Source organism: Choloepus didactylus, chromosome 6, assembly GCF_015220235.1.
Source record: "Choloepus didactylus isolate mChoDid1 chromosome 6, mChoDid1.pri, whole genome shotgun sequence".
Lineage (NCBI taxonomy): Eukaryota > Metazoa > Chordata > Mammalia > Pilosa > Megalonychidae > Choloepus > Choloepus didactylus.
In genome coordinates this window covers 77,309,393-77,327,037 of record NC_051312.1, presented here as the reverse complement: position 1 = coordinate 77,327,037, position 17,645 = coordinate 77,309,393, and the positions used below count along the sequence as shown (strand labels likewise).

The window sequence follows — 17,645 nt, the reverse complement described above, 5'->3', positions numbered from 1 at the left end:
AGGTGATGCTTTGTCCCAGAAGACTGTGGCCTTCAAGGACTAGCTGCTGGTGATCCTTGGTCCTTGGTTTTTCTGTCACATGGCAGTGCACATGGCCATGTCTTATCCCTTCTCCTTCAGGTTCTGTTGACTTCTGGCCTCTTCCTGTGACTTTCTCTATATATATCTGAATTTCATTCTGTTTATAAAGGACTCTAACAATCAGAATTAAAACCTAACCTGATTCAGTTGGACCACACCTTACCTGAAGTAACATCTTCCAGAGATCCTATTTACAAATCGTTCTCATCCACAGCACCAGGGGGTGGGACCTGAACATGCCTTTTGTGAGGAATATGATTAAATCCCCAACAGGTATTTACCCAAGAGAAATAAAAACACATGCTCTCAAATAAACTTATACATGAATATTCATAGCAGCATTATCAGAATAGCCAAAACCCAGAAACAGTCTAAATGCCCATCCATATGTCAGTGGCTATACATAATGGAATAGTACTCAACAATAAAACAAAACAAGTTACTGAGGTACACAATAACGTGGATGAATCTCAAAAACAGGCTGTATGAAAGAAGCTATACACAATAAAGTATTATGTATGAATCCATATATATAAAGTTTTAGAACAGGCAGATCTAATCGATGGTGATAGAAATCAAAATAGTGTTTGCCTGGGATGATACTGGCAGAGGGACTGACTGCAAAGGGACATGAGAGAACTTTCTGGATTGACAAAAATGTTCTATATATTATTTGGGTGATGGTTACACCAGGGTATGCATTTGTCAAAACTCGTTGAACTCTACACTTAAAATATGTACATTTCATTTTATGTAAATAATGTCTTAATAAAGTTGATTTAAAAAAAATGTGCATGTGATATAACTCTGCTTTCTTTGACTAAGATGATTGTATTTTTCCCTCTGTTGTTGATCAGTCTGATTTTCCATCTGTCCTTAGCTTCCAAACCTTCCTAGTCCCCATTCAGTTAATGAATAATTGGTCATAGAGGCAGGATTTGGGGGAGAAGAGAGAAATGTATTCAATTTTAGGGAGAGTGTGGGAAAGAGAGAATAATTTACTCAGACATGACCAAGTCTCAACACATCAGATGCCCAAAATTCCTTTAGAACTCTGTGTGCTGGAAGCATACCCAGTGAGACAAAGGAGGAACAGTGATACTAACGTCCTCACTGTGATTTTTCACGTCTCACAGACCCAGAGAAAAGCTGCCAACCCGTGTTGGAGACTGTGCGCCAGGCCATAGATGGCACCGTGTACACTCATAGCACCTTGGAACTGCAGACACTGCAGCCTATGATCAACTTCCTTGCCACCGTCACAGTGCCAGGCTGCTCTGAGCGCCCACTGTGCCCACGCCTCTTTCGACACTTCACGGTGCTGGCACTGGGCAGCATGACCCGAGCCACCCTGCTGAGCAGACACACCCCTGGCATCCAGGCCTGGCTTGAACGCTTCCCCTCTGTGGAGCGAGAGGGGATTCTGGCAAAAGCCCTGGTCCAGGCTTCAGTGGATGCCTGGGAGGCTGTGTGCAACTCCTTCATGCCTTCACCTCTCCACCCCCACTACCGCTTCTCCCTGCACTCTGTGAGCCACCTACTGGGCAGCCTGCAGCTGCTGCCAACCAGAGTGGGCTCTCAAGGTTTTGTGGACTGTCCCAGCCACCAGGAGCACTTGCGCCGGGTGTCAGGCTTGCGTGGCACCCGCCTGACCGTTATGATGTCCATGCGCAACATGGTGCGTCTTTGGTTGCATGAGGCACAGAGGACCTTTTGTGACCGGCTGGACAGCCCTAGAGAACGCTCCCACTGTGCCAAGCTGCTCCTAGAAGTAGCTCAGTGCATCTTCTGCTGGGGCCCTGGTCCCCAAGGCAAGGGCCTTGTGGAGGAGGAGGAGGAGGAGGAGAGGGTACCTGAAGTGGAATCTGAAGGAGAGTTGGCCCAGTGGGAAGACTTAATTAACAGTGACAGTGAGACTGAGGAGGAGGAAGACCCTTATGGCCTTCAGGTCCCCACAGGTTCATACTACAGCAATTCAAGTCTAGTGCCAACCAGTGATGTTACACGACCAATAAGCAGGGAGGCCATGGAGAGCACAAGCCAGAATACAAGTCAGGAAGAAGGCACTATGACCAGCTACAAGCTCCAGCAAAACAGATCCAAGATTTGGTGGCAGAAAACACCCCAAATGGACCTGGACACACCCTTATTGCTACCAGTGCTGCTACTCCGTCCCCAGGAAAAGCCCTCAGATCTGATCTTCAGTCAGGAGCTGATACTGGGATCCAACTCTGAGAGCCCCAACTTGTACCTGGAGCGACAGTGGGGGAGCCTGGAGGAGCAGCTGGCCACCTCAGCTGCTCAGCTGAGGCTGAGCCCTCACTTCGCCCTGTGCCGTTCCATGGCCCAGCATGTGACCCGCCTGGTCCGGGTGCTGGCCAGGCCCCGGCAGCATGGCCTGTTGCTTTCAGGGGCTCTGGGAACTGGGCGCCGTACTGCCATCATTTTGGCTGTTAGTATTTGTCAGGCCCGCCTCTTCCATCTGCCATCTGGGTCAGAGGAGGCTATTTTCCAGTGTCTACAGGAGGCTAGCTGGCATGCTGGCGTGTTAGGCCAGTCAGTGGCCCTGCTGGTGCCCGAAGATGTGGATCTCACCACCCTTCACCGCCTGCTGGCCCTGGTAACCTCAGGAAGTTTCCCTGACCAGTACACAGAGGCAGATCTGGACAGCATTGAGGAACAATTCCTCAGAGACAACCTGAATATCAAACAGAACATCAGGAAGGAAATGGTGCTGCAGAGGTGAGGCCAAGTACCACCTTACCAGGGTCTGCTCTGCTCTTACTCTATCCCAGCCAAAGGCCAAAAGGAAATCTTGGGCTACTTTCAGGGCTCAGAGAATTAGGGCTAAGGAGTTGGGGTTTGGATTGGGACCTAGATGGGCAAATGGGTAAAGGGGAGGATATCACCTGAGTCCCTGGCCCACAGGTTTTACCAGCAAGTGTGCAGCCATCTGCACCTGTTCATCCTGGTCAGAGATGAGCAGGCTCGCAACCAGCTGCCCTCCACCCTGTTCCTGAGACTCCTTCAACTGGCCATTGCCAGCATTGACCGCTATGAACCCTGGGACCAAGCTGCCCTGGTCAGTGTAGCCCAGCACCACCTGGAGGGTGTTCAGAGTCTACCCCTTAATGACGGTGAGTCCTTTTTACCTGTCTTTGCCACTCACTTCAACTAGGTTCTAATAAGGATTATTAGATTGGTTATAAGCCAGTCTCTAGAATCTAGCGAGCCCCCTTCCCCTTTCCTTCCTGAGCTAGGAGAGGATGTTTCTTCTTTCCCACTTCCCTACAAGCGCACAAGGCCAGGCTGAGACTATGCCTACTGCAGGTTCCTTAAAGTTCCCAGAACTTCAGGCCTCAATTCCAAGTGTGGCCAAAGCCATGGCCCTCATCCACCTTTCGGCTGCCAGCTACAATGAGTACCAGTGCCCTCTACTGCCCTTCATCACCCCCAAGACCTTTCTAGACTTCCTGGACACCTTTCTGCTGATGCAGCAACAGATTATCCTACAGACAACGAGCAAGGCTCAGCGGTGAGTGGCCCCATCCCCTGCAATGTACCCCCTCCTTCTCCCCAGGTTCACTTACTGGAACATTGTATTTCCAGGATCCAGAATGCCCTGGAGAATCTGAAAATGCTGATTGAGCAGCACACTGTCCACACCAAGATTGTCTTCAATTTGCAACAAGAGCTGAAAGTCTCCTGCAAGGTAAGGGGGAAGAGTAGGCGACGTGCAGAGTGGGATCAAAGCAGGAGCCCAGAAGGGGACTTGAGAGGAAAGAATCAGACTGAATCTTAGTTCTTATCTCCCAGAATTCCCCTTTCCCCTAGGGGGACTCTCCCTAATCCCTGCTGCTGCCTCCTTTAGAGCTCAAGACTCAGTTGAGATACAAAAGAGAGAAGCTCAGAGAGGGACAGGAATGACCCTTCCCATGTGTTCCAAATTCCAGATTCTTGCATTTGAGTAGAAATTAGAAACTAGTTAGGAAGGCAATGCAGGAAGTAAGGAGCGATAGAGTGTTAACACAAGTAGTGGATGTTGGGAATGGGGTGGGCATGACAGACATCTAGGAGGTAGCACTGAAAGACCTCAAAGATGGGTTGGGTTTGGAGGAACAGAGGAGATGGATTCTTCATTGGGAAACTGGATATATTTTGCCACAGTTCTCTGAGAAAAAAAGATGAGAGGAGTAAAATTTCAGGAGAGCTGAGCAGGCTTGGCAATACATTCATTTTTGGACATGTGGAGTCTGAGGGGCCTGTGAGACATCCGAGAGATTTCTACTTAGCAGATGGAAACATGAGTGTGGGGCTTGGAAGAGAATCTGGATAGAGATAGAGATTTGAGAGTTAGAATATAAGTGGTAATCAAAGCCATGAGAACAGAGGGGGCCTTGAAGAAATTGCTGAGGAATATTTAAGAGGTGGCAGAGAAAGACACTGAGAAAGAGCAGCCAGATAAGTTGGAAAGAGCCCAAGGAGTCCACAGTATCTTGAAGCCAAGGGAGGAGAATGCTTCAAGAGGGAGGGAACTGTCTGTTGTGACAAATGCCACTAATGGGTCAAGATAAAGAGTATAGTGTAATGGCTAAACACATAGGCTTTGGATTCAGATTGCATAGGGCTGTACGATGGCCAGGCAGTTTCAGAAAGAACAACCACCGTCCTGGGGCTGCACTATTAGATGTATAACTCACAGACAAGTAAGTGACAGACCCAAGGCTCAGATTATGTCTGAGATCTATTTAAAATCAAACTTGGTCACATTTACTATCAGTATCCCAAGGCCATGGGATATTCCCACTCAGCCCAGGATCTGGAGTTGCAGGGCCTGGATCTCTGTTCACAGAGCCTCAGTGCATTTCAACAACAGATAGAGCAAGACAAGCTCCTGTACAAGCAGCAACTGGCAGAGTGTCGACAGCAGGAGAACCTCATTGAGAACCTGGCCAAGCAGCGGGATGCCCTGCAGGCCCAGCAGAATGCTTTTCTGGAGCAGGTAGGCTCTTCCTGCTGCCTGCCTTGCTCTGCCCTTCTCTTGGGACAGGACAACCCCTCATAGAATGAAAAGTAGAGAATGGGGTGACCTTCTTGGAGGGGGAAGGGGCAGATAATAAGATGGCTTGGGGAATGGCCCCTTGTGGGGATTCCTGGGAGAAGATGGTCTCTCCTGGTAACACCTTGAAAAAAAGAGCAGGACAGATGGGGAGCTCACTTCAGAGTACATCTGTCCTCATTTAGATGGGCAAGGCCTTTCTGGGGCCTCTGAGCCAGCTGCAGGTGGCTGATTTCGAGGAGCTCCGGAGCTATCGCTCACCACCGGAATCTGTGGTCCGCGTGACCAATGCACTGTGTGACCTGTTCCACCATGAACCTGGCTGGAGCAATGCTAAGCAGCTGCTATGCACTGAGGATTTTTATCAGGTAGGGAGGGTGGGGCACAGTGGAGAGGGTAGGAGAGGAGAGGGATAAAGGGGAGACTTGGCAGGATGAGGCTGTTAGGTCAAGCTTCCGAGCATCCAAGCATCCATGTCTTCCCCCATCCCCTCAACACACATCCTCCCAGGAATTGGTGTTCTTCCCCAAGGAGAAGATGACGGACTCCGAGCTGATAAAGTTAAACACAGCTCTGAAGGGTCCAGGTATGAGTGACAAGGCCCTGCGGGCAGTGAGTGTACCTGCAGCAAGCCTGGCAGCCTGGCTTTGGGCTGTTCTGCGCTATGGGCTGGCACAGCGCCGAGGACTGCCCACGGGCCTGCTACTGCGACAAGTGGAGGCGACCCTAGCTCGGGAGCAGGTCCGCCTGGGCTCCTACCAGGTCCAGGTCCAAAAGATTCTAGAGCGCAGTTTGGCCCTGAGTAAGAAGATGGAAGATGCCCAGGCCTCTCACAACCGTGTGGTGGAGAATCTCAATCGGGTGCAGCATGACCAGTATTACAAGTGGCCTATAAAGGCTGCACTCCTCACACCCATGCACTCCTGGACTGCAGAGCTCCAGGTAACCAGCCCCTTCTCACATTTCTCCCCGTAGTTTATTTCTGCCACGTCCCCTACTCATCAGCTCTTCCCTGGGCTCTCACTACCTCTCTCCGTCACCTTATTCTCCTTCCCTTACCATGCTTTCCTCCATATCCCACTTTGCTCCCTCTCTGCCAGATCCTCTGCCTTTACCTCCTCTCTTTGCCTGAATACCATCTGGTCTTCCCTTCCACTCCAGAAGCTGAAGGGGCACTGCATGTCTGTGTTTGGGGATGCCCTCTTGTGTTCAGCTGCCATCGTTTACCTGGGTCCCTTCTCACCACTGCGACGCCAGGAGCTATTGGACAAGTGGCTGGCCCTGTGTAGGGGCTTTCAGGAGGCCCTGGGCCCAGATGATTTGGCACAGGCACTGACACAGAAGCAGAAATCTGTTACCACGCCAGAGAAGCCCCTGCTGCCCACACGGTCTCCCTTCAGCCTTTTTTCCTTGCTGAGCTCTGACTCTGAACAGCACCAGTGGGACAGAGATATGAAGCCCCAGGTGAAGTCTGCCCGCCTGGTAGGACTACTTCTGCGAAGTCGCACCCACTACCATAGTTGCCGTTGGCCTCTGCTGCTTGACCCCAGCAACCAGGCCCTCACCTGGTTGAACCCACTGCCTCTGGAAGAGAATTGGTGCTTGGTCCCAGTCCCCAGTGAGAGCAGAGGTGAGCCCAGGGATAAATGCAATGCTTCTGGGCTGTCTGACTGTCCAACACGCTCAGCCACATGTGGTCTTCCCTTTCATAATGAAGACACTAAATGTCTGTGGCCAGGATATACCAGGTTTCACCAGCAGCCTATACCGTATTAATACATTTGTTCACATTTACATTTTTTTTCATCCATAATACAATGATTCTGACTCTACATGGCTGACCAGTCCATGTTCTTTCACCTCTTTGGTCCACTCAGCACTATTGGAATCCTGGCCCACAACCCAGAGCTTTACAACCTAAATTTATTCCATGTTCAGAAATTCTAGGGGAATATTTCTGTTTGCCCTGCTTGGATCAGGGACCTATCAGGGTAAAGTGTTGGAAGGAACATTTGCTAGGAGAAGAGAGGTATGTATTTCCCAGAATAAGGAGTTGAGGGATGTATTGGTCAGAATAATAGTTATCCACAATGGGAGGTATATAGTAAAGGGATCTATAACATGGGCTCTAAAATCAGACTATTTGAGTTCAAATGTCTGTCATTTGCTAGCTATGTGACCTGAGGCAAAATACTTCATCTCTCTAAGCCTAAGTTGATTTGCCAATAAAATGGGGGCCTTAATTATATACATCTCATAAAATGTTGTGAGTAATAAGTAAAATAATTCATGTTAAAGGGCTCATACAATGGCCTAATACCTAACAAGTTGGTAAAAAAGTTAGCCATTATCACTACCAATATATTACTGCTACCACTATTACAGTCTGCCTCTTGGCCATCCAGCACAACTTTCCATTGGCCCCATATGCCATTATAAAAATGCCCATTATAAAACTATTGCATGTGTACCTATATATGAATTCACCCCTGTGCCGGTTTGGATGTATTATGTTCCCCAAAATGCCATTATCTTTAATGCAATCTTATGGAGGCAGACATATTAGTGTTGATTAGGTTGGACTCCTTTGATTGAGTGTTTCCATGGAGATGTGACTCAATCAACTGTGGGCAAGACTTTTGATTGGATAATTTCCATGGAGGTGTTACCCCAACCATTTAGGGTGGGTCTGAATTAAATCACTGGAGCCATATAAAAGAGCTGACAAACAGAAGGAGCTCAGAGCAGCTGTGAGTGATATTTTGAGAGCAACTGAGAGAGACATTTTGAAGATGGCCCTTAAAGCCGACTTTTGCTCAAGAGAAGCTAAGAGAGGACAAACGCCCCAAGAGCAAGTGAGAGTGACATTTTGGAGGAGCTGCAGCTTACAGAGACATTTTGGAGAACACAACCCAGGAGCAAGCAGACACCTAGAGAGGAACATCATGGGAGAAAGCCATTTTGAAACCAGAACTCCAGAGCAGATACCTGCCATGTGCCTTCCCAGCTAACAGAGGCTTTCAGACACCACTGGCCGTTCTCCAGCAAAGGTACCCGATTGATTGTTGGTGCATTACCTTGGACACTTCATGGCCTTAAGACTGTAATTGTGTGTAACCAAATAAACCCCCTTTATAAAAGCCAATCCATTTCTGGTATTTTGCAAAAAGGCAGCATTAGCAAAGCGGAACAGATAGATTACATGTTAAATCTCACCATGCTAAACACACCTGATATACAAAGTGAAGCCAGACCATGGTAACTACAATAAACTTCCTGTTTAGAAACTGGGAAAGGGTAAAGAAACACATGCTGTATATTGGCCTATAGCATATACCATATAATGCCAGACAGAGACAGTGATGCAAATGATTAGCATCACTTTTCTGGCTATGAAGTGAGTTCTTAGACAGCCAGTTCAGTTGCCCTGGGTTCCTTGTCTGTTGTCCCCAGGGCTACCTATGAAAGGAAAATTTGGAGGAATTCCCTGTTTGGAACTTTCTGCCTTAAATGCCCACTTCCTGTTGGGATAGATATGGAGGCTCTGGATTTGCCTTAACATTAAGCAAACACAGATCCCTTTTACCAGACTTGGGGGATTTTATGAATAATTCCCTTAAATCTGTCATCTTTTTCCTGCAGATTTCATTTGTAAGTACTCTGTTGGTTATTAGCCAATGACAGAAACCTAGGTACAGTCTCATCTTTTAATTTAACCCCTACCTTCAATGCTTCTGTCTCTTAACAATGGTTCTGGTGGCTCTCCTATTCCTCTAAGCCTCAGCTTACTCTCATCTTTCTAAACCACTGTCTTCACCTCAGAGCTGTAATAAGAAAATAGTCTGAGTAGTGAGTTTAAGCTAATCTGCCATGGACTATAGTTCCTATTACTTGGCTGCATCCAAATCAACTGGGGGCAGGGGACTATTTTGTCAAGCAAGGGATGCAGAGAGAAGTGCTTGAGAGGGACCTGGAGGATTTGGCTTCCCTGCTTGATTCCCCAGGCTCCTCTGATATCACATAATTTCCTATTCCATGCAGCATGAGGCAGAGAATTTGGTTTTTACAAATCAGAAAGATGCATGAATTTCTATTGGATCATTTGTGGTAGAATTGCTTGAAAGGAGCAGAAAAGAATTCCCTAAACGAAGCTTTTTCTAAAGGTTGTTTCTCTCTTATCCAAGTAGTGAAGTAGCCAGCATGCTCTAATGTCTTCTAAGTCCATAAAGTTCAGTGGGCAGTTGGTCCAAGTCCCATGAGATAAGCCAATTTCTTACCCACCACACAATCTAGAAAGCTTCCCAGCAAAAGAAAAATCCTCACCACCTCCCTCAACACTCCCTGCCTCTCCCCAGCCAACACACTGTATCAGTTAGGAGTGCTCTTGGCTGCAAATAACAACAACGAAAACAAACAAACAAACAAACAAACTCATCATGGCTTAAACAAATAGGGATTTATTTATTTCACATTTCATGAAATATCAAGATAAGCAGTCCAGGTTGGTGCAGAGCTGCAGTGTTGCCTTCAAGCACCCAGGTTCCTTCTGTCTTCTGCTGTACAATCTTTAGCATGTTGGCATCACATTGTACTGTGTTGAATGGTGATTCCCCAAAAGATATCCCTGAATATCTTTGGATATCCAAATCCCTCAAACCTGTGCCTGTGACCTTATTTGGAGAAAGGATCTTTGCAGATGTAAGTAGATTAAGGACCTACAGCTGAGGTCATCCTGGGTTATCCAGGTGGCCCTAAATCCAATGACAAGTGTCTTAAAAGAGACAGAAGAGAAGACACAAATTCGCAGAGGAGAAGGCCATGTGAAGATGGAGGCAGAGATTGAAATTATGCAACCACAAACTAAGGAATGCTGAAACCACCAGAAGCTAGAGGAGGCAAGAAAGGATTCTTCTCTAGACCCTTTGGAGGGAGTGGAGACTTGCTGAAACCTTGGTCTCAGGCTTCTGGACTTCAGAACTGTGAGAGAATAAACTTCTGTTTTAAGCCACTAAGTTTGTGGTAATTTGTTACAGCAGCTCCTAGGTAACTAATATACTCATCCTAGTTGAAAGATGGCTGCTACACCTCCAAGCATCTTGTCAGAGTTGCTATTGGTCATTTCTATCCCTTTTGTCAGGAAGACAAAACAAAACAAAAAAACTTGCAGAAATCTGAATAGCCAAATGTGGTTGGCAGAATTTTGGCCCCAAGACCTTTGTCCTCTTGTGTTACTCCCGTGCCAAGATTATGTTATGTTAGATGGCAAAAGAGACTTTGTAGATGTAATTAATGTTACTAGTCAATTAATCTTAAGATAGAAATATTACCCTAGATTATTTTAGTGGGCCCAATGTAATCGTATGAGCCCTTAAAAGCAGAGAGAAAGGAAGAAAGACCAATCAGACAGATAGTAAGGACCACTGCTAGCTTGAAGATGGAGAGAGCTACAGGAAAAGAGTAAGAAGGAAATGAATTTTGCCAGAAATCTGTAAGCCAGGAAGAGGAGCCTAATCCCCAAATGAGAACTGCAGCCCCAGCTAATGCCTTGATTTTAGCCCAGTAAGATCATGAGCAGAGAATCCAGACATGCTGTGTTCTGAGATAATAAATGGTGTTGTTTTAAGCCAGAAAGTTTATGGCAATTTGTTATCAGCAATGGAAAATGAAAAACCAAAAGTGGACTTGGCATCACCAACCTGCAACTTCTGAAGCACAGACAGCCAGGGAGAAGGGAGTTGGGAATGACTGATGTTAGCCAACCATCTGTGTCTGCCACACCACCCATGACAGCTAATTCCACAGTTTATGGCCTTTCACTTATAAGTCACTACATACAGGCACTGGTTTCTGTATTAGGGAGGACTCTGTTAGTTGCTAGTGACAGAATTAGCTTAGGTTAAAAAAAGGGAAATTCATTAACTCGTCTAACCAACCTAAAGATAGGGCAAAAATGGAGCTGATTTCAGGGATGAATAGAACCCTTCCCTGGAATTTTTGAGTAATAATAATGATAGCTAACATTTATTGTGTGCTTACTATGTGCCAGGCTAAGTATTTTATATGTATCATTTCATGTAATCTTCACAGGAACCCTGTGACGTGCACTTAATGTCAACCCCATCTTCCAGATAAGGAACTTGAGTCATAGAGAGTTTAAGTAACTTTCCTAGGGTGTCCTCCTGTGGACCCTCCCATGAGATGGGGCCCTTGGGTGGACAGTACTCCCCAGAAGCCTAATTCTCTCCTAAGAATGTCTCCTCTGCATCTTTTTACCACAGGGAATGGCCTCATGAAAAAGCAGGAGGGGGAGGGTAATGAGGTCGACACGGAAGAGAAAGATGATGAAAATGAGAAGAACGATGAGGCTGGGGACGAGATAAAAGAGCAGAAGGCAGAGGAAAAGGAAAATAAGAAGGAAAAGAAAATGGAGGAGATAAAGCAAAAGCAAGAGGAGAAACAACAAGCAGAAAAAGAAAATAAGAGAGAGAAAGAGTCCAAGCCAGCCTCTCAGACTCAACCTCCACCTCTTCCCCACCTTTGTGTGCTCTCAGGTTCTGACCCGGAACTGGGTCCTCAGCTCCAGGAGGCAGCTGCCAGTGGTGAGAACTGGTCCCCACCCACCATGTCCCTCTCTGGTCTGCCTCCATTCTGTGACCCCCACAGGACTCTCATACCCCAATCTGACATCAGCTCCCATCCTTGGCAGGCACTAACTATGTTGAAGAGTCCTAAGGGAGCCATCTATCAGCCAGGGGGGAGCTGGTCAGAACCAGATCTTGTGTATGGGGGGTCCTGCGTGCTAGCTTGGTGGGTGGTATGTCCTTGTCTCCCCCTCACAGGCCTGCCTGTGCTACTGACCAACATGGATCTGGGCCTAGGGTGCCAAGAACTGCAGTGGCTGCTGCAGCGAGAGCAGCTGAGCCCACCCCAGGTGCAGCCTGGCTTCTGTCTCTATCTGAGCACTACCCTCCCACTCGGTGCCTTGAGGAAAGGTGAGGCCCATCAGGCAGGTTGCCAGCACAGCCTTGTGGTCACACAGAGGCCTTAAGAGGGCTTCTCACACCCTGGCCAGAGCAGGCTCAAGACCACAGTAGGGAACCGTATTCCCTGTACTGCCCACTCACCCACCCACCCCCCGGCTCTGCCAAGGAGAAGGGGTTAAGTATCACCCATGTGACCCCTAGTGCTAGACTGTAACCTGCTGAAGCGCCTGAATGTGCTGGACTTGGGCCTGAACATGGAAGTACTAGAAGAACAGATGCTGCATGAAATCATGTGCATCGAGTGTCCTGAGCTTGAGACCCGCTGGCAAGACCTAAAGACCAGATCCCTGAATACCTGTGAAGCCATGGAGGCTGTTGAGGTGCTGCCGAGGGTCCCAGTCCATGGGCTGAGATGAGTATTGGAGGAGCCCAGGTTATGGGGGTGGGGGATGAGTGTAGACTCTTGGGGACTGTGTGGGAACAGGCCAGAACAATGCAATGAGTTGACTATGCAGGAGCGGCTGCTGGCGATGCTGTTGGTCCAGAACTTGGAGATCCAGAAATCAGCTAAGTTCCTACGGATCATGCTGAGAGCCCAGACAAGGCTATGTCAGCTGCGTGCCCAGTGTGAGGAGCTAGAAGACCTGAGGCTGCACGAGGTGGTATTGTGGGCACCCTATAGGCGCATGGTCCGGCATGGAATGGCCTTGGTTCAGGCCCTAAACCCACTGCAGAACCTGCTGCCACTTTTCCGTATGAGCCCAGAGAAGTGGCTGGCAGCCACCAAGAAGGCTCTGGACAACATAAAGCAGCGTGAGATTCAGCAGGGTGAGAACCTGGCCAGCCACCTACTGCAGCTGAGAGCACAGCTGACCCGCCAGCTGCTGGGCAGCACCGTGGCTGCACTGGGCCTCACCCAAGTGCCCTTGGTGGGTGCCTTGGGTGCTTTAGCGCTGCTGCGAGTGACAGGGAAAGCATCAGAGCTGGAGAAGCTGGCGCTTTGGCCTGGATTGGCAGCCTCTCCCAGCACAGGCCACAGCAAGCCAGTTCCAGGTATGACTCGACCTGCCTGGATAGGGCCGAGAGCATGGCGCGAATGTGGGATGTTAGAGCTCCTGCCCCCATTTGCTGGCCTGCGTGCATCCCTGGCAGGCCATTCCAATGTTTGGCAGGCTTATCTGTCACTGTCATCCACAGTGCTAGGCCCTGTACCTGGGCCTGGTCCTGATCCCCTCAGTCTCGTCCAGAAGTTGATCCTGTGGCGTGTGCTGCGACCTGACTGCCTAGCAGGTGCCCTGGTAGATTTCACCACCAGCCTCCTGGGCCGGCCACTGGATGAAACCCTGGATGCCCCTACCATGCCCCTGGAGCACAGTCAGGCTACTCAACCCATGCTGGTCTTGTTGCCACCACCTGGCCACCCCACAGCCGTGCTGCATCCTCTCACTATCATCCAGAAACTGGCTGCCAATCATGAGCAGGTTTGAGTCTAGCCTCTTGGCTGCAGAGTGACTTGGGGCTTCTATGAGCTGGGATCAAATGTGGACATCCCCTCCGTCATTCATGGATCTTTCTGGATTACTCAGGGTCCTTTGGGCTACTTGTGACATTACATTGGGTTCCTTGAGTCACCCCAGGATCACTGTAGTCACTCTACCATCTGTCTGTTGGTTCCTAGGGGCAGAAACATCTGCAGGTGGTAGCCCTGGGCTCTGAAGCCTGGGATCCAATCCCAGTTGTGGTCCACACTCTATGCCAAGCTATGCACAACGGGTACTGGCTGGTGCTGGATAACTGTCATCTGATGCCCCACTGGCCAAAAGAGCTGCTACAGCCCTTGATGGACCTGTTTAATGGAGCTAAGGGTGGGTCTGCTGCCCAGAGATGGTAGCCAGGATCCTACCCTACCACTTGGGCTTGAGCTTGAACTCTCAAGGCCTCAATGCTGACCCTTTAGCCCCAAGCCTGTCTGTCCCCTTGGCCTTGTGTCTGACTCCCGATTCCCAGCCTCAAGCCTGATCCCTAGACCTGTGTCTGATCCCTTACCCCAGGCCTGATCTCAGCCCCATGTCTGACCCTTAGTGGTCTCAGACCAGGAGCTGGAACTGCTTTTAGCCCAACCTGCTAGCAGAAATGTGGCCACAGTCCACAGGGATTTCCGTCTTTGGCTTATTGTGTCTGCAGAGGCTATTGCTTCCTTGCCAGGTGAGGAGCCTCTCCCTACAGGCTTTCATATTGGAGAAAGCAACTGCCTTGTGCTAACCCAGCACTCACCATCATCCCCAGCTGTGCTGACTCAATACTCCATGCCTGTTTTCTGGGACCAGTCCCTGGAGTTGAGCCAAGTCCTGATCGACAGCATAGAAGTAGCCCAGCAGGGACAATACAATCAACCATCCACCAAGGCACTGCCTCTACTTTTCCTACATGGCCTCCTGTTACACCGCCAGCTTTATGGACTGAGGCTGCAGGCACACAGGGGGCGCTGGTGAGGGACCCCTCCCATCCTAGTCAGTCAGTCAGTCAGAAAACACTAAATATCTTCCACGTACTGGGATGAGTAAAACAAATTCACTCTGGGATGCCCCAAAGTGTGAGGGCAAGGGGGGAAATCAAGGAAGGCACCTCCAAAGATGTTGGAATGTCACTTTGAATTGAACCTTGAAAGCAAAGGCAGATCACTGGGAATGGGGCCTTTCTGAGCAGAGGGAACAAAGCTCAGCAGGAAGGAGAAGACTTCAGTGTGGCTGAGGTGGCCATGCTGGGTGTTAAGTAGGTAGAGGTGAGGCTGGTCCTAAAGAGCTTTTAGGCCTTGGCAAGGAACCTGATTTTATCCTGAGAATGGTGGGAAGCCATTGAAAGGTTTTAAGTAGAAGAAACGTGATCCTATTTGTCTGTTGGAAAGATCACTCTGCCTCCTGTATAAAGAATGGACCAGAGTGCAGTGCTGGAGGCAAACAGAATGGTCTTCAGGATGCTGTGGGCAGTCTTCAGGAAAGAGATAGTGGCATCAGTGGTAAGGCCTAAGGTAATCACAGTAGGGAGAGAGAATAAATATGGGGTGAGGAAGACGGAGGGGGTCCAGATTTCTGCCTTGGACAACTGGGTGACTAGTGGGGTGCCATTCATTGGGATAGGAGGTAGAATTGATTTCCTAGAGAAAATGATGGTTTCATGAAAGCAAGTTATATCTGAGGTGCCAAGTGGCAATGATTAATGAGTCCCCATGAGTTCAGAGCTTGGGAGAGAGGTTTGGGCTGGAGAGAAAAGATTTGAGAGTCCTCAACATATAGACAGTATTTGAAACCCTACTTCCCACTCCCTTCTCACAGGAGCCAGGTGACTCTGACCCAGGTTCTTCAGACCCAGAACCAGCTGTGGACCAGCCTCAGCAATCCCAGTGCTGCCATGCAGGAGCTGGCCGGTGAGACCCTTCCTGTCCCCAGGCAGTCATCAGCACCCAGGATAGCTTGTAAAGAGGGTGGGGGTGGGAGTGGAGGTACTGAGAGATTAGAGCACAATTCATAAGTTTTGGTTTAGGGAATGGAGGGGTTGGAACTGAAGGGCTCTGACCTCATCCTCAGCTTCAGTTTTCTATGGGGGTCGTTTGGGCGACACCGAGGACAGGAAAGCCCTGAAAAGCCTCACCCGAGCCTGCCTGAGCCCCAGCAGCAGGAGCTGGACCCATCCACATACACCTCAGTATCTGCTAGCCACCCTGATGCCTAGCCCAGGTAAGCCCCAGTTCGGTATCTGTTTTGGGGCGGGGAGGAGTACAGTGTAAGCCAGCCCCACAGGGTATGTGAACAGCGGTACCGATAAAGGTAGATGAGGTGGCAATATTCACACAGATTTGGGGTGGTGGCCTAAAGGGGCAGAAGAAAGGCCTACTCCCTCGGGTCTGGGGTGGGTGGGGCGAGTCCATCTGTCTCTAACCCCTCACTTTCACCCCCAAGAGCTAGGGGAGCTGGATGCTATGGCGGAGTGCAAGGCCCAGATACACCTACTGCCCAAACCACCTGAACCCCGGGTCTGCGGACTGAGTGCGGGCCCCCAGGCCTGGCTGTTGCGACGCCAGAGTCGCGCTCTCTTGAGCGCTCTGCAGCGGAGTTCGCCCGCTTGGGTTCCGGTGGCTCGCGGAGGCGCCCGGCGCGCGGAACTGCGGCTACGGCAACGCCTAGCGCAAGCCGCGCGGAGGCTGGAGTCTTTGCAGACTCTGCTGACCGCGACTACTCGCCAACGAGAGTCTGGCGCCGAGTGGGCGGTGCTGGGGCCGGCTGCGCGGGGGCCTCTGGAGGGCTTCCTAGAGACTGAGGCGTTGGAACTGAGCGAGCTGGTGGGCACGCTGCAACGGGACCTTACCTGCCTGTTGCAGCAGCTGAAAGGCGCCCCCCCGTGCCCGTCCCGGCGCTGTGTTGCTGTGGCCCAGGCTCTCTGGACTGGTCGCTTACCTCCGCCTTGGCGACCGCATGCGCCTGCCGGCTCGCAGCCGCCCTGGCACTGGCTGCGACAGCTGTCGCGCCGTGGACAGCTGTTGACCCGTTACCTGGCCGCGGGCACGGGCACCGAAGTATCACAGCGCGTCTTCCACCTTTCAGCCTTTCGCCGCCCGCGCCGCCTGCTGCTGGCACTGCGTTGGGAGGCTGCGTTAGCAACGGCCGCCCTGGGCGCCTATCCGCCCAGCCGGAATCTTCCTGGTAGCCAAGGCTCAGGCTTCAATCAAGCACCGCAAAAACGTCAGGAGCTGAATAGCAACCCTCTGCACCTCTGGGTATCTTCGCGCCGCCCCTTCGTTCCCAATCGCGCCCCCAAAGTCCCTGACTCCACAGTTACCCCATGTTGCGTCTTTGTGAGCTTACCCTTTCGTGACCCCGCCCGGTTCTCGGATCCGGCTCCATCACGACCCCCAGCTTCCTAGCCTTTCCTGACCGATCTCTGGCGCCCCCAGGTGGAGAATGGCCCAAATCCCCCGGTTCCAGAGATGGGGCTGCTGCTGATTGGGCTACAGCTCCTGCACGCCGAGTGGGACCCGATAGCTGGGGTCTTGCAGGACAGTTCCTCCAGCCAGCCCAGCCCTCTGCCTCCGGTCAGCGTCAGCGCGCGGGCCCGGAGCACCAAGGACCTGCCACCCCGAGCCGGCCTGGCCGTGTACTCCTGTCCGGTATACATGGAAGGGGCCCTCGGCATCACTAAGCTGCACAGCAGGAACATCCTAATGCACCTGCCCCTACCCACGAAGCTCAGCCCCGCCACCTGTGCCCAACGGAGGGTCCATGTGTGCAGCCCACCCCTGCCCTGAACCCTCAACCAGTAAAGTTGGAATAATTCAATAAAAGATTCCTAAGATTCAAAAGGAGAATGCAGAGAAGGCAGAATATGATGAACTGAGGGGAGAACATAATGTGCATACTGAGGAGAGAGTGGGATGTGCACGCTGGGGAGCAGAGGTGTATCGCACTGAAGAGGGTGTGTACCTGGCATCTGGAGAGAGGGGAGTGTGGGTACTCTGTGGAGAGAGAGAC

General features: G+C 50.4%; 1 protein-coding gene across 1 annotated transcript in view; it reads left to right on the top strand.

Annotated features, from left to right (window-relative positions):
- Window positions 1-17,422, top strand: part of DNHD1 (dynein heavy chain domain 1) — a 55,371-nt gene extending 37,949 nt beyond the window's left edge. Inside the window, exons 27-45 of the mRNA XM_037839640.1 lie at window positions 1,218-2,823; window positions 3,010-3,218; window positions 3,412-3,616; window positions 3,691-3,793; window positions 4,934-5,083; window positions 5,326-5,508; window positions 5,651-6,082; window positions 6,302-6,770; window positions 11,419-11,739; window positions 11,980-12,132; window positions 12,325-12,503; window positions 12,639-13,604; window positions 13,802-13,988; window positions 14,206-14,328; window positions 14,410-14,611; window positions 15,456-15,547; window positions 15,708-15,857; window positions 16,080-16,894; window positions 17,072-17,422. Of these exons, the coding sequence (XP_037695568.1) occupies window positions 1,218-2,823; window positions 3,010-3,218; window positions 3,412-3,616; window positions 3,691-3,793; window positions 4,934-5,083; window positions 5,326-5,508; window positions 5,651-6,082; window positions 6,302-6,770; window positions 11,419-11,739; window positions 11,980-12,132; window positions 12,325-12,503; window positions 12,639-13,604; window positions 13,802-13,988; window positions 14,206-14,328; window positions 14,410-14,611; window positions 15,456-15,547; window positions 15,708-15,857; window positions 16,080-16,894; window positions 17,072-17,422 (6,896 nt within the window). The remainder of the gene's footprint in view (window positions 1-1,217; window positions 2,824-3,009; window positions 3,219-3,411; window positions 3,617-3,690; window positions 3,794-4,933; window positions 5,084-5,325; window positions 5,509-5,650; window positions 6,083-6,301; window positions 6,771-11,418; window positions 11,740-11,979; window positions 12,133-12,324; window positions 12,504-12,638; window positions 13,605-13,801; window positions 13,989-14,205; window positions 14,329-14,409; window positions 14,612-15,455; window positions 15,548-15,707; window positions 15,858-16,079; window positions 16,895-17,071) is intronic.
- Window positions 17,423-17,645: the final 223 nt, after the last annotated feature.